The following is a 15550-nucleotide window of genomic DNA, read 5'->3' as shown; positions in this document are numbered from 1 at the left end:
ACAAATAATTCAAATCCTCTCTGCTCCAGGTGCTCCCTCCACAATGGGGGTGGCAGCATTTTCACAGCTCACTGGGATGATGCAAATGATGGTAAATACTTGAAATAGATGGTACCCAACCTGCACAGATTTTGTCACTCTGCAACAGAAGCAAGTGTGAACTTCAACACCAGTGGAAAGGTCTTGCACCAAAACATGTATCATTTATGACACATTATAGGATTTTCATGGAATAAAATAAGGATGTAGCATGGTCTAACAGAGCCATATTTAATGCACGTGACTGGCAAAATATCTTGACCATTAAATTCAAAATAAAAGGAATACGAACACTGAGAGGCAAATTTACTAAAACAACAATATAATCCCATCAGGGTGACCTTACCTTACTGTTGGCATTAAGGCTTGAAGCTGGGATCTGGAGGGTCACTTTGTACTCTGTCCTCTTGTCCAGCTCCTCTCCGATAAAATTGGCTTCTCTCACGTACAAATTGGCTTTAACAATCTGCTCTCGCAGCTTCCTCAGGCTGTGGGTCAACATTTCTTCTCTGAAAGAAGGGGAGTGGGAGGGGGAGACAGGAGAAATCATGATATTTAAGTACTGAAACTGAGTACAAAACAAAGGCAGGAGGGGCCAACTGGGAGCTTATTGGTTAGGATTAAAGGGAGGGAAGGGACAGGTGACATTACAGTGGGGGGAAAACACAACAGAACATAAGTAATCCAGGAAGTTCCCGGAATGTCTTGGTGATAACTTCTTTCTCCAAATGACAGAGGAGCCAAGGAGGAGAAGTGCCATGCTGGACCTTGTTCTCATCAGCAAGGAGAGGCTGGTGGGGAATGTGAAGCTCAAGGGCAGCCTGGGCTGCAGCGACCATGAAATGGGGGAGTTCCAGATCCTCAGGGAAGCAGGGAGGGCACACAGCAAGCTCGTGACCCTGGGCTTTAGGAGAGAAAACTTTGTCCTCTTTAGGAATCTGCTTGGTAGTCACATGGGATAAAGCCCTGGAGGGAAAAGGGGCCCAAGGAAGCTGGTTGATATTCAAGGATTGTCTCCTCCAAGCTCAGGAGTGACGAATCCCTAGGAAGACGCAGTCAGGCAAAAATGCCAGGAGGGCTGTGTGGATGAACAAGGAGCTTCTGGACCAACTGAAACATAAAATCAATTCTACAGAGGGTGAAAGCAAGGACAAGTAGCCTGGGAGGAATATAGAGAACCTGTCCAAGCAGACAGGAATCAGGTTAGGAAAGCTGAAGTCCTGACAGAATTAAACCTGGCCAAGGATGTCAAGGACAAGAAAAGCTCCCGTGTTGAGGAAGACTGAGGAAAATGTGGGCCCTCTTGGAAAGAAACAGGAGACCTGGTTACCCAGGACATGGAGAAGGCTCAGGTACTCAACAGCTTTTCTGCCTTGGTCTTCACCATCAAGTGTTCCATCCAAGTTATAGAAGGTGAAAGCAGGGATTGGGAGAATGATGAACCACCCACTGCAGGAGAAGATCAGGTTTGAGACCATCTAAGGAACATAAAGGAGCACAAATCCATGGGATCTGATGAAAGCCACCTGTGGGTCCTGAGGGAACTGATGGATTTAGTGGCTCAGACACCGTCCATTATATTTGAGAAGCTGTAGCAGTCTGGTGACGTTCCCACTGACTGGAAAAGCGGAAACATAATTCCCAATTTTAAAAAGGGAAATAAGGAAGACCCAGAGAACTGCAGCCTGGCCAGTCCCACCTCCACGGCCATCAAGATCATGGAGCAGATCCTCCTGGAAGCTGTGCTAAGGCACATGGAAGATAAGGAGGTGACTGGTGACAGCCAGTGGGGCTTCACTAAGGGCAAATCATGCCTTAAAAATTATGTGGCACTGTACAGTAGAATACAGAGGTGAGGGATGAGAGAAGAGCAACTGATGTCATCCACCTGAACTCATGCAAAGCATTTGACACTGTCCTGTAAAACATCCTGGTGTCCAGCTCTGGGACCCTCAACATCACAAGGACATGGAGCTGCTGGAGCAAATCCAGAGGAGGTCATGGAGATGCTCCAAGGGATGGGAACTCTCTGCTCTGGAGACAGGCTGGGAGAGCTGAGGGTGTCCACCAGGAGAAGAGAAGGCTCCAGGGAGACCTGAGAGCCCCTTCCAGCACCTAAAGGGGCTTCAAAAGAGCCAGAGAGGGACTTGGGATAAGGGATGGAGGGACAGGACAAAGGGGAATGGATTCCCACTGGAAAAGGACAGGGTTAGATGGGATAATGGGAAGAAATCCTTCCCTGTGAGGGCACTGAGGCTCTGGCACAGGTTGCCCAGAGAAACTGTGGCTGCCCCATCCCTGGAAGTGTCCAAGGCCAGGATGGATGGAGCTTGGAGCAACCTGGGCTAGTGGAAGGTGTCCCTGCCCATGGCAGGGGGCTGGAATGAGATGAGTTTTAAGGTCCCTTCCCACCCAAACCATTCTATGACTTTTAACACAAAAATCAGGTGAATTAAATTAAATTTCTTCTGGAAAAAAACAATTATCACTATGAATTTAGTAGTATGAAAATTAGGATACTGCTGGCTTTGGAGACCTCTCCATGCATCTGCTGAACAGTCAGCTATTGTGTGGCTCATTCCAGAGCTTTCCCACCACAGCTGTGGATGTTCCATCTTACAGAGAAAGGTTTATTCACACAACATGACCCACTTGCTCACTGGGCTTCCTGGCAAGTGTGAGAGAGAGAGTCAACTGTGCAGCACAGGAACCTGGAACCACAAAATATTCCAGCCACGCACCTCGCTAGACTGTCTCAAATATTTTCTATTTCAAAAATTGCTTTTCTAGCCCCATATATTAGATTTGTATTTTCTCATGACAAAGTCTTTTTCATACTCATTGATTTAGGGTTAAGTTTCATCTTCCTCCCACTGCTGCTCTTTTTGACAGCAACACTGGAGAACATCATGGAGGGGCTGAAGTAAAAAACCTCAGGAGGAGGCAGAGAGGACAGTGACCCCTCTGTGGTTATTAAATTGCTTTTGCAATGCTCTGGTTTAAAATTCTTTGCATCATCCTCTTACTCCCTTTTCTTTCTGCACTCCTGTGGCTGTCAGGTCTGTCAGATCCAAGTCAAGAGGAAAAACAACCTTCCAGCAGCTGAATCATGATCCACAGAACAAACTCATACAGGAGTCTCAAAATTTCTTCCAATCACCTCATCTTTGCTGAATAGGATAGAGTTTATCCTTAAGAACAAAGCAGGAACTCATTCTTTCTCAGCTTTTCCACCATTATAAATCTGATTATTCTGGAGGTGTTGGATGGGGCTTGGAGCTGCTCTAGTGGAAGGTGTCTCTGCTCATGGCAGGGTGTTGGAATGAGATGAGCTTTAAGGCGCCCTCTAACCCAAAATATTCAATCATTCTACAATTCTTAGACTAATTTTTCAGCCGTGTCCTCCCCAAGCTCTCCCGGAGTCCTGCCAGAAGCTCATCAGAGCTTTGCAACACAATTAAAACCTTCCAAAATTCAGAAGCAATGGAGAACTTTGCCTGAATGCTGCTGCTGGGGAGATGCCCTGACCCACCTCTCCTCGGCCCACTGCCTCAGGCGCTGCTGGGCGCTGGGAGAGTGGAAGGAGAACCGGTCCATGCTGCGGAAATGCTGCTTCTCCGGCGACAGCCGCCTGCGGAGCTGCTCCAGCTCGTGCTCGTACATCAGCCTCTGCCTCTCCAGGGCAGATCTCTTCTCCTCCTCGTGCTGCTGCTCCAGGCTCTGCAGGATCGACTGCATCGGGTCTGAGCAGATGTGGGAGATAAAGTGAAATCCGTGTCAAGGAGCGTCCTTGTGATGTGTGATGGAAACACAGTTATCACAGAAAAAGGGACTATATTTTTGTTGCAACTTCTCTTAAAATATTTAAAACATTTATACGTTTTACTTATGGTTATATATTTAATATATAGTATTTATTTTATACATTAACATATAATATATTACACCTACTATATATTATATATTTCTTATATATTATATATTTCTTATATATTATATATTATTCTTATATATTATATATTTTTATATTATATGTGTCATATATGTTATATTTTATACATTATCAGTTTCTTATAGGTATTTATATATTTAATGTAGTTATATATTTTACATATGTATTAACATATAAATATGTTTATTTCATATATTAACATATAGATTATATTATATATTTTATATAACATATTTCTTATGGATTAAATATTTATTCATCATCTTTTTCCTTATATATTTATATAGTATATATTTTCTTATATATTTATTATTTTTATATATTATATATTTCTTACATATATATATTTTACATATAATATTATATAACATTTATTTTATATATCAGCTTATATATTATATTATATATTTTTATACAATATCTATTTCTTATCTATTGAATTTTTATTTCTTATATTTTCTTATATATTTATATATTGTTTATAGTATATACTTCTTATATATTTTTATATTTTACATATAGTTAATATATTTATATAATATGTATTTTATATATTAGTATACATTCTACATATACTATATATTTTATATATTTCTTATCTGTATTTTTATGTCTTTATAGATTATATATTTCTTCTATATATTTATACATTTATAGATTTACATATTGATACGTAAAATGTAATAAAATACATTTTGTTATTTACTTATTTAATGTTTATGTATTTAAACTTTAATATGTAAAGTATAATAAAATGTGTTTCATTTATATTTAAATGTATTTTAAAAAATATTTTAAAAATGCTGCTGAACTGTGGAGCAGAACAAACATCTACAGAACACACTGGACAGATGATTTAAGAGAATTAAGAAAAGGGACAGACCAAGCTGAAAAAAACCCTTCCTCCTGTTTCCCAAAATAATCCCATTCTGAGACAGCTACATAAGACCACAAAAATTAAAGAACATGCTTTCAGAGACAGAAATCCCCGCAGTTAATGCCTGAGTGAGACATAACACAAGAAAAATAAACAACAAAGAGAAAACACTTTGATTTGAGGCTGCAGCTCCACCAGTATTCCAGCTTTGGCTTTTCCCTTAACAAGAACTGCCAAAGCAAACAGGCTGCCATGGCCATTTTTCCTCCTCAAGTACAAAGATGGTTGTGACGAGTCATTCACAAGGAAAATTCTCCAGGGGGAAGTTATGAGGGGAAACGTTCGTGGTTGAGAGTCCCTGAAGAAGGAACCTCATATTCTGTTCATATTCCCAATAATTTCTGGTGCTTCTTACCATTACTACCCAGGGCCTTCATAGTGACTTCCATCTGGGCATATTCATAGCTGAAGTTGATCTCACTGGACACTTCACTGGAATTGTCTCCATCTACATCCAGCTGCTCCACACTGTTACTGCACTTCATGGAGTTGTCCCGCTCCTCATCCTCATGATCTGCCTTCTTTTTCTTCTTTGGCAAATTCAGCCTTTAAATAAGAGGGAAATTGTTAAAGAACCATTAATTGCTCAACTCTGAGACACAGAACTGAAATCCAGATCAGTAGATTCTTCCCTTTCAAAATTTGTTGATCTCCAGTGAGTGTAGTTTGGGAGTAGAAGGCAAACTAACCAATCCATTCTGTACTCTATTAATAATAGAGTATCTCATATTATCAATTATACATCATGAAATTTTTCACATCCAAACAATTTAGAGGCAATAATGAACTGATATCTTCCTTTTTATGCAGATTCTTCTTTCAAGCATAAAAAAAAACAACGAAGTTTTAGGTTATCATTTAAATCCACTGATCTTTAAGGTATTTCAGAGGGTTGGTGCAAACATACAACTCCTTTGACATCTTTTGTACCTGAAGAAGTGGTTGTTTCCCCACAGGATCCTGTCTCCATGATGGAGCTGGATTGGACACACGACAGCAGAACCATTTACAAATGTCCTGTGAAAAGGAAAAAATCTAAAGCAAATGCATCTATATAAGGCTTAATTTTTCCCCTCCCTATACTATTTTCTTTACTGGAACAAGTAAGGGTAGGAGAACAGGTTTATGTCTTGCAAACAGACAAAATATCCCCAGAAAGTTCACTGATCTACCCAGTTTCATACACTCCTCAAACTCGGCTTGTTTTGATCTCTTAAGCTTATGAATTTCAGTATATTTAGACAGATATTATGACACTGTGTCTGAGTAGCAAATTTAGAGCTTAAAAATGAAGGGCCTGAAAAAAAAATGTCACTAGAAAGAAACACTTTCACACTACATTGAAATACAGACATAAAGCAGAAAGTTTTGAATAAGACATTAGACACCTTTGCTACTTAAATAGCTTAAAGACAATAAACTAATTAAAATAATCAGAAACTACTTTTATTTCAGAGTCAGATTAAGTTTGAAAATAGGATTGTAGGATAACTCAAATTTGAAGGGAATCTCAGGGTGCCATCCACTCCAATCTGCTCCAAGCAGGATCAGCTACAGCTCAGGGTAAACGTGAAAATGGTGAATTTTGTGTGTTAACAAGAAATTACTGGAGATGCTGACACTGCATGTCATCTTGTGATCAATTTGAATGTACCATCTGCTTCTCAAGTAGTGCTACTTAATCAAATAAAGCAACAAATGCTTCAGCAGCTCTTTGCATATCAACAGATTTCCTAGAAAATTAATTCAAACTTGGATAGAGTTACATCTCTGCAGCTGCAAATCAGGGAGTATCTACTTGTTGAAAGCACATAAATTTACTCATCCCCTCTTTGAAAACTCGGGCTACAAACACCATCTCTGAGAGAAATCTCATTAGAATGAAGCACATGAATTGAGAACTGAGAGAGAGGCAGATGACAATTAAAATGTAAAATCAGGATACAAGAAGTAGAATTTTCTTGCTTCAGAACAGATAGAAAAGCTTATTTTCCAAGCATCTTTTTGCACCACTAATCATATTATACTAAATAAAATGACAATTATTATAAAACTGGAGCTGTATTTTTTAACTTTACCTGGTATTTTTTTGAGGAGTTAACATAACCTGGCCTTCTGGGGTGATGTCTATGATGCAGTGCTCAGGAAGAATTCCCATTCCACACAGCTGGATATCTTGGGAGTTGTCTGAGCCTATTAACGTGTGCTCCTGGGGAGAAATTAATTTAGACTTTAGCAAGGGATTGCAAAAGTTCACTAGTTCTATCTCCTTCTGGATGTATCTTGTCATCTAGTTCCAAAATTTGACAGCTCTTTAACACTTCCCTTAGAGGGAAAAAGAAGGAAGCATTGGAAGCAAATCAATGCTTTGTCTTACAGTAGCAAGCAGGGAGCACTCAGGAAAGTTTACAGGCAACAGTTAAATCCAAAAATGAAGAGGGTTTTATAAATTAATTGTGGAATTCAGTGCCTTGGGACACTGTAGAAGCTAAAGGTATAAAGAATTCCAAAGAGGAATTAAGGGAGGTTCACAGATCCATGGCTACTGCACAGGTTCCATCCGGATCAGCAACACCTTAGGAAAGAAATTCCTGAGGTACTAGAGGCATGAGGGATTTGGCAGATGAAGGATCACTCCACACACAGAATTATAGAATAATTTAGGTTGGAAAAGACCTTATACATCAAGTTCCAAGTGTTCCCCCAGCACTGCCAAGGCCACCACTGACCCATGTCCCCAGGTGCTACATCCACAGAGCTTTTAAATCCCTCCAGGGATGGCGACTCCACCACAGCCCTGGGCAGCTTTGCCAGGGCTGGACAATCCTTTTGGGGCTGAAATTTCTTTTTTAGGCATCTCTAAGTAATTTTTAGGGAACAGATGCAACAGACAGGCCAGCTGAAGTTGTTCTTCAGTAGTTGTCAGACCCAGTGCATACACAGCTCAACACTGAAGGGAATGTGGGCAGCATACTCTGAGTTTAATCTCAGGATTTTAGGAAAACCAGGCCTAAGTCACTTTATCAAAAGAATTTCAAAGCAAGGGAGTTTCTACACCAAGATGCTCAACCCAAATTGAGTTGTTAAAAAAAAATAATAAAGATTAACTGAAGCAGACAAAATCTACTCCAAGGAGTTTTCCCTAGAAAAGGAAAGCAGCCCAGAACCACCTGAGACTTTCTTGCTGGTACTGGTGGGCCAAGGCCTGTTTTCTGAGCAGGCTTTGCCTTTGGAGGGTCTTGTTCTGTGTTCCCAGTGACCACTGGGAGAACTGGGCTCTGCCTCAACATCTGCCACTGTCCAGGCTGAATTAGCAGCTGAGTCCCACTGTGGACATTTATGGACAAGGCATCTCAGAAAGATTCCACTGTTCTCCCAGACCCTCAGCTCTTCTGTCCTTTTTAAAGTTTTTTTAGCAGCTACAACACTGAAAAAGTTTTTTTCCTCATTTTTATTGAGATATCACAGAGCCAGGATGACTGATCTAAAAGAGGATCACGTACTTCCCAAGACTAACTAAACCAAAACCATCTTTCAGCCTAATTGCTGATTTTGTGGCTGTTTTGAGAGTTACTACAGACCACTTCAAAGGGAAGAGAATGATTTAATGTGAAGCTCAAACTGCTGATGTTCACTGCTAAATTTTTAGAAATTGCACTCCAAAATGTGACTTAAAAATTTCTCCTCCTGAGTCCCACACCTATAATTTGTAAAAACCAGAATAAACCACCCAAATGTTTCAGCACAGAGTCCAAAAGTCACGTGTTTCATGTTTAATATCAGAAACAGGGGCTGCACATCAACAGAAGTGCTGAGGCAGAACAGAGTTTGATTTTTACTCCTGGCAAGTTGCATGAAGAGGATTAAAAAAGGCATTTTATAAATTGAAGACAGGACTCAGAATTTGGACTACAAATGCAGAAGCTGATTACTGATATGCCCAATCTCTATATAAAACAATTTGATGGGAAAAGGTTTGTGGAAGTTGGCACAAAAAAACCAACCAACAAAAAACCCCACATCCCAAAACAGGAGACAGTTTCTCAAAAAGAACATGTCTAGATTTCTTTCAAAAACACCCAAACAGAAACAAAACAAAAACATAAATCCCCAAACTTTCCTCTGCCATGAAGAATTAAATCTGAAATAAAAAGGTTGTACTCATATCAATTTTAATATGCACATATTTTGAATATATTTACTTACACTGTTTTTCTAAAACTCTCTAAGTACACCTCTGCCAATGGCATTAGAGGCCCACTTCTACCATTAAAAACATATTTAAAATTATATTATAATAAATATTATTTAAATCATATTTATAATAAATACATATATATTTACCTTTAAATAGTACACCAGAAGTTCATTGAGAGCTGGATCTGCATTCAAATTGACCAGGAAGCACTTATTATCCCCAACTTTTATTCCAGAAGACTGAAGGGATATGCCAAGGCTTTCCAGCTGTTTCTGACGCTCCTGCAAGAAAGCAGCCATCAAAATTGGGCTGACTGATGTACAACCCTCCGGAATTCCATTCCCATCTGCCAGAGCAACGGGACAAAAATGATGGATTGAGGCTTCTACGACAGGTAGTTCTTTCTTCTGAGATAGATTAGACACAAAAGCCTCAGTTCTACCAAGGTTTGATCAGGATTATCCTTAATTTCTCCTGTCCTTCCACCTCTGGTCTCGGAGGGCTCCGTGCTGGGGTCTCACACAGTCCCATATTCCCAGTGGAAAAGGAAAGCAGCCGAGAGAGCAACACACTGCAGCTCTGTGGAGCTTCTCCATGACCTCACCGGGACAGCAAAATGCTACCACAAAGCCATCTCTAGAGCCCTTTATTTTCTCTTTGGAGCTAAAAAGCAACAAGTTAAGTTAAATCCCTGCCAAGTCAAGCTCCATGTCTGTCTTTTGTTGCAGAGTAATCAAAATGACAAAAAACTGGCAACCTGCTATTTAAGTAATGCAAAGAACACTTCCTGCTGAACAAGAATAGCAGCGTTTTGGATGGTGTTTTGTTCTTGTCAATGGACTTCATAGAAATGCACAACAAAGCATTACTGTGCAAAAATGTCCATCTTTCAAAGGGAAGTGTTTGGGTGAGACCAGAGCAGTGAAAGAGGAACATTAAACGTTTCTGACTTAGGAACAGAAAGGGATTCTTCTACAAAAAAACACATTTGGGATAGAAACCTCGAGGATTGTTCCCAGGATCAGACAGAAACTGAAGTGAGACTCACTGTCTACAAAAAAATTAAAAGTAAATAGGGGAGGCTTCTCACAGGATCACTAAGGGGAAGCAGAAACAGGAGAGGGTGAAACTAGTTAGTAAAAAAAATACAAGATACCTACAGTGCTTTGCCTGTGCTGCTAAGACTTCCTAAAAAATACAAAATTAGCAAAGATATGTAGGAATAACACTGGAATGCTTATTAAAGTTCTGATCTTTGCCTACCAGTGTGTTTTGTATTTAAAAACTGAGTATGAATACTGCTGAGTGTAATTCTCTGTTCAGCACTGGAGTTGTACCAGGTCTAACGAAGATTAAATTGCAAAGAATAGCACAACCTGCTCTTGATTTTCTCTTCTCTGTCTCCCCACAGGCTCACAAAACCAACATAATGTCCTTGTAAGGAAAAGTCATGTGTGTGAGAGAGAGAAAACAAAGAACAGAGGAAAAACTGCAGGGTGATGTCAAAGATCCCTCTTCCGATCAGCAGTGCCAGGCTCCAAAGTTCACAGAATTCCTTATTATCTACAGAGATAAAGAACATGATGCCCAAAGGAGAACTTGGCCCACAGTCTAAATCTCACAGGATTAACTGAAAGAAAACGAGCCAGTTTCTGTTAATTTTCGCTCAAGACCTAAGTTAATAAACCTAAACACTCAAAAACACATTAAAAGTGTGTCAAATATTCACTGAAAATGTGAAAAATTGCCTGTTGTTCTTTGAGGCTGTGGAGCCTTATTGTCACTCCATCACTACAAACTGTCTCTTTGATGGTGTTTTATGAGGAATCATCCTTTCCTCAAAGATTTACAATTATCTCCCCGTCCTACCTGCTGCAATTTGACAGACAGACGTTGGTGGATGCTGGCCAGAAACAAAACCACTCACCAAGCCATGGTATAAATGTCTTTAGCCTTAGACCTGCCTAAGTCTGCAGTGTTGGGTTTGCATGGCCAGGTTTTGAAAGCAGTGGGGCTGCAGGGGTGGCTTCTGTGAGGAGCTGTCAGAAACTTCCCCGGGTCCAACAGAGCCAATTCCAGCTCCAAGACATACCTACCACTGGCCAAGGCTGAGCCCATCAGTGATGGTGGTGATGAAGGGGAAAAAATCCTGCACAACTTCAGGCAGAGAAAAAAGGAGTGAGAACATGTGAGAGAACCAACCCTGCAGACTCTCAGGGCAGTGCAGCAGGAGGGGCAGGAGGTGCTCCAGGCACCAGAGCTGAGGGTCCCCTGCAGCCTGAGGTGCAGCCCATGGAGAGGCAGCTGTGCCCCTGCAGCCCAGGGAGGTCCATGGGGGAGCAGAGATCCACCTGCAGCCCCTGGAGACCCCACACCAGAGCAAGGGGATGCCCAGAGGAGGCTGTGACCTGTGGGAAGCCCAGGCTGGAGCAGCTCCTGGCAGGACTTGTGTCCCCATGGAGAGAGGAGCCCACGCTGGAGAAGGTTTGCTGGCAGGACTTGGGACCCCACGGGGGACAGATCCCACTGGAGTAGCCTGTCCCTGAAGGACTGACCCCGTGGAAGGGACCCACACTGGAGCAGCCTGTTCCTGAAGGACTGACCCCATGGAAGGGACCCACACTGGAGCAGCCTGTTCCTGAAGGACTGACCCCATGAAAAGGGATCCCACACTGGATCAGCCTGTTCTTGAAGGATTGACCCCACGGAAGGGGCCCACACTGGAGCAGCCTGTTCCAGAGGGGCTGCACCTCATGGAAAGGGTCCCAGGCTGGAGCAGTTCAGGAAGAACTGTAGTCTGTGGGAAGGACCCAATCTGGAGAAGTTCCTGGAGGACTCTCCTGTGGAATAGACCCCTGGAGTAGGGAAGAGTGTGAGGAGTCCAACTCCTGAGGAGGAAGGAGTGGCAAAGACAATGTGTGATGACCTGAGCACAGCCCCCATTCCCTGTCCCCCTGCACCACTCAGGGGAGGAGGCAGAGAAAATCATAAGTGAAGTTAAGCCTGTGAAGAAGGGAAGGGTAGGGGGGAAGGTGTTTTAAGATTTATTTTTATTTCTCATTACCCTACTTTGATCTGATTGCTAATAAATTAAACTAATTTTCCCAAGTCAAACCAGTTTTGCCCATGACAATAATTGGTGAGTGATCTCTCCCTGTCCTTATCTCACCCCGTGAGCCTTTTGTTACATTTTCTCTCCCCTGTCCAGCTAAAGAGGGCACTGACAGAAGAGCTTTGGTGGGCACTTGGCATCCAGCCCAACCCACCAAACCCACTGAAGATGTCAGAAGGTTCCTTTACTGTCTTCCAACCAGTCCTGAATCAGCCTGTGCTGTACAGTCCTCACCCCCCTCTGGAAAAAAAAAAACACTTTTCCAAGGCTTGTAAAACTCCAAGATCCAAAACATCCTATCAGGCTGGGAATTTAGAGACAGAGAGGACAAGAGCTAGAGCACACAGCAACATGCAAACATCAAGGAACATTTAATCTGTAGAGCTGAGCCCACTACTTCAGTTTTTCAACCTCCTCACACACTCAGGATTTCTAGAAACTATTGTGTAGGATGAGAGCAGAAATTTTTTATTATTTTTGATTTTATTTTTTTACACAGGGAGGAAAATCCACAGTACCAATCCGCACTGAAAGCCAGGAAACCCTCAGAGTCACAAGCAGCACCTCTTACAATGGATCTTTAAAACCAAAGTCAACACAGTTTATTCTGATTGTGGCATCTACAAGAGGGCTTTGTACCAGAGGCTCCCTTCTCTCCTTATTTATTACACACTATTCATCACCTTCCAACCAGTCCTCCCCCTCCAGAGCTCCCCTCTGCAAATATCTACATCAGCATTTGTGTGGGAAGAACTAGAAGTGTCATGGAATCATCGTGGTGACCTGTGTCATTTTTCAACATAACCATCTTCAATTATGGTCTGAGGCCCTAAATATCAGTTTAAGAGCTATTAAAACACACAGAGATCCTGGACAGCTCTAATTTTTAATATTCTGGATGCCCTTTGCCTTGTGCATTGAGCCTGTCAGCTCACAACCTTGCACTGAATGCTCCTGTCCCTCATCACAAACAATTCTACTGCCTGAAGAATATAAAATCCTTGTAATCCTCTCATCCCTGGATTATTATTTTTTTAAATAACTTCTCCATTTGCATACAGTGACAATTTACTATTGTCACTGCAATAGTAATCTGGGAGGCACCCATCTATCACAGGAATTAAGTGAAGCTTTTCAAAAGGGCAGCAAGCTTGACCTACTTACCCATAAATGTGGGGAGAGACTCAGACAACCTCTATGAACTGACAGACAAAGAAAACAAACCTATTTTTCATAAAAAATGGGGGCAGGGGAGAGGAAAGAAAGTAGCAAACCTGAGCTATCTCCTCAGTTTTTCGTAATTTTTCTTCCCAGGTCACAGTCATCTCCTGAATCAACTTCTCAGATTCCTCCAATCGTTCTTTTAATTCGGGTGATTTCATAGCCTGCAGGAATAAAAGCAAATGAAAGAAGAAAGCTTGTTGTGCTTTGTGTTTTTTTCACACCAGTGTCACACAGATGGGGGGAAAAAAGGCAACATGACTCATTTTGCAGGGCAGACTTAGCAGTAAGTAAAGGGGTTTTTAAATACATATTTCAAGTAAATGAGAATCCATCAGAAAGTTACTTTAATTAGTTTCAAGTGCAAATATTAATGTGGAGTTTATAGACTTCAACACAAACCAATTAAATGATACTGGTAGATTTGCACAAAGATACTCAAACACAAACTAATCTCTTTTCTATCCCAATGTGAGTGTCCCAAATGACTCATATCAAAATCAATCTGGTTTCTCAAGATCCTGCTGATTTGGCTTGGCATCATCCTCTCAGCTGTCATACCCTCAAAATGACACTTCCCTTCTCAGTAAACTGCCATGCCACCAAAATATTTTTATTGTTCACTTTTATATGGCCCGATTGGTGTGATTTTTCTTTTCTATAGTGAATGTCCAGGCACCTGAGGTGTTCTAGTTGTCCACCTCTGCATTTAGAAATGCAGTTTACAGGGTGAACATCAAAACTAGCTTAAAGTGTGCTTCAAGGCACCAAAATTCAATTTTCTTGCTAATCCATCACAGCTCTAATGTTATTTTGTGAAATATTCAAAGGCAAATGTTTCATCCAAGGACTAATTTAAGAATAAGAGGATCCCCCCACTGCCACCCATCAGACACTTCAAAAACATTGCCCCAGCCCTGGAAGTGCTCAAGGACAGGTTGGACAGGGCTTGGAGCAAACTGGGATAGTGGAAGGTGCTCCTGCCTGTGGCAGAGGGTTGGACTAGAAGAGCTTTAAAAGGTCCCTTCCAACTCAAACTACTGTATGATTTTTCTATTACATGTATTCTCTTCCTTCATTCTCAGTAATGGCATTTCCTCCTCGACTACCTTGATCAAAAAGCCTGTGGACTTTCTTATCTCATCATTTCATTACTGCTAATGATGAAAATGGTTTTGGCTGGTAGGTGTTTATGCAAAGCCAATTAAATAATGTAAGCATAGTTCTCTGTCAGATATTCCATTACCACAAAACCAAAACTCCTCGCAGGAATCCAGATCAAAGAGTGGCCTCATTACACTGCAGTTTGTTCAAGAAAAGGAGCAAGTGCCAGGATTGGAAAATCCTGTTTTGAGACAGGAGTTTCCTCTGCCTCAAGACACAACAGTCTAGGAACTGTCATCTGATGTGTCCTGTGTGGGCTTTTTCTGCTTCAAATGCCTAAATATAGGGTAAAAGGGAGAGGGGCTTTGGACAAGGGCCTGGAGGAACAGGACAAGGGGGAATGGGTTCCCACTGCCATTAGTGGGAAGGAATTGTTGGCTGTGAGGGTGGTAAGGCCCTGGCACAGGTTGCCCAAAGAAGCTGTGGCTGCTCCTGGATCCCTGGAAGTGTTCAAGGCCAGGTTGGATGGGGCTTGGAGCAACCTGGGCTAGTGGAAGGTGTCCCTGCCCATGGTAGGAGGGTTGGAACGAGATGATCTTTAAGGTCCCTTCCAACCCAAACCACTCTGTGATTCTATGAATTCCACACAGGCAGGAAAGGAAAGCCAAGCCAATCTCCAGAACAAAGATGCATCATGACAGACAAAACATGATCAGTGCAAAGGGGCTGGACCCTACAGAGCAGGACAGGAAGATGAAGCCCAGATACTCTCAAGGTTTAAGTCTTGTCTGTCCCTTTATTTGGACCTGGGGCAAAATCAGTGAACATTTTCACATGCTTCAACTGTACAGTGACCTGGGTAACTCTCCTCCCTCCCTGCAACTCTCATATAAACCCCAGAGATATGGGCTCAGGCTGACATCAGACCCACAGATGTGCTGCTCCACTGAAAACAGGTACATTCCCAGCTTAGGGAGGACAAGCTGG

At 41.8% G+C, this 15550-nt stretch overlaps 1 protein-coding gene across 1 annotated transcript in view; it reads right to left on the bottom strand.

Annotated features, from left to right (window-relative positions):
• KIF13B (kinesin family member 13B) overlaps positions 1-15550 on the bottom strand; it is a 125759-nt gene that overhangs the window by 45819 nt on the left and 64390 nt on the right. Inside the window, 7 exon segments of the mRNA XM_018085534.3 lie at positions 386-548; positions 3572-3782; positions 5284-5474; positions 5859-5945; positions 7007-7137; positions 9273-9407; positions 13513-13623. Of these exon segments, the coding sequence (XP_017941023.2) occupies positions 386-548; positions 3572-3782; positions 5284-5474; positions 5859-5945; positions 7007-7137; positions 9273-9407; positions 13513-13623 (1029 nt within the window).

The sequence above is a fragment of the Manacus vitellinus genome, unplaced genomic scaffold (genome assembly GCF_001715985.3).
Source record: "Manacus vitellinus isolate BGI_N305 unplaced genomic scaffold, ASM171598v3 scaffold_82_pilon, whole genome shotgun sequence".
Classification (NCBI taxonomy): domain Eukaryota; kingdom Metazoa; phylum Chordata; class Aves; order Passeriformes; family Pipridae; genus Manacus; species Manacus vitellinus.
The sequence above is the reverse complement of the archived record's forward strand: the minus strand, read 5'-3'. Positions and strand labels throughout refer to the sequence as shown.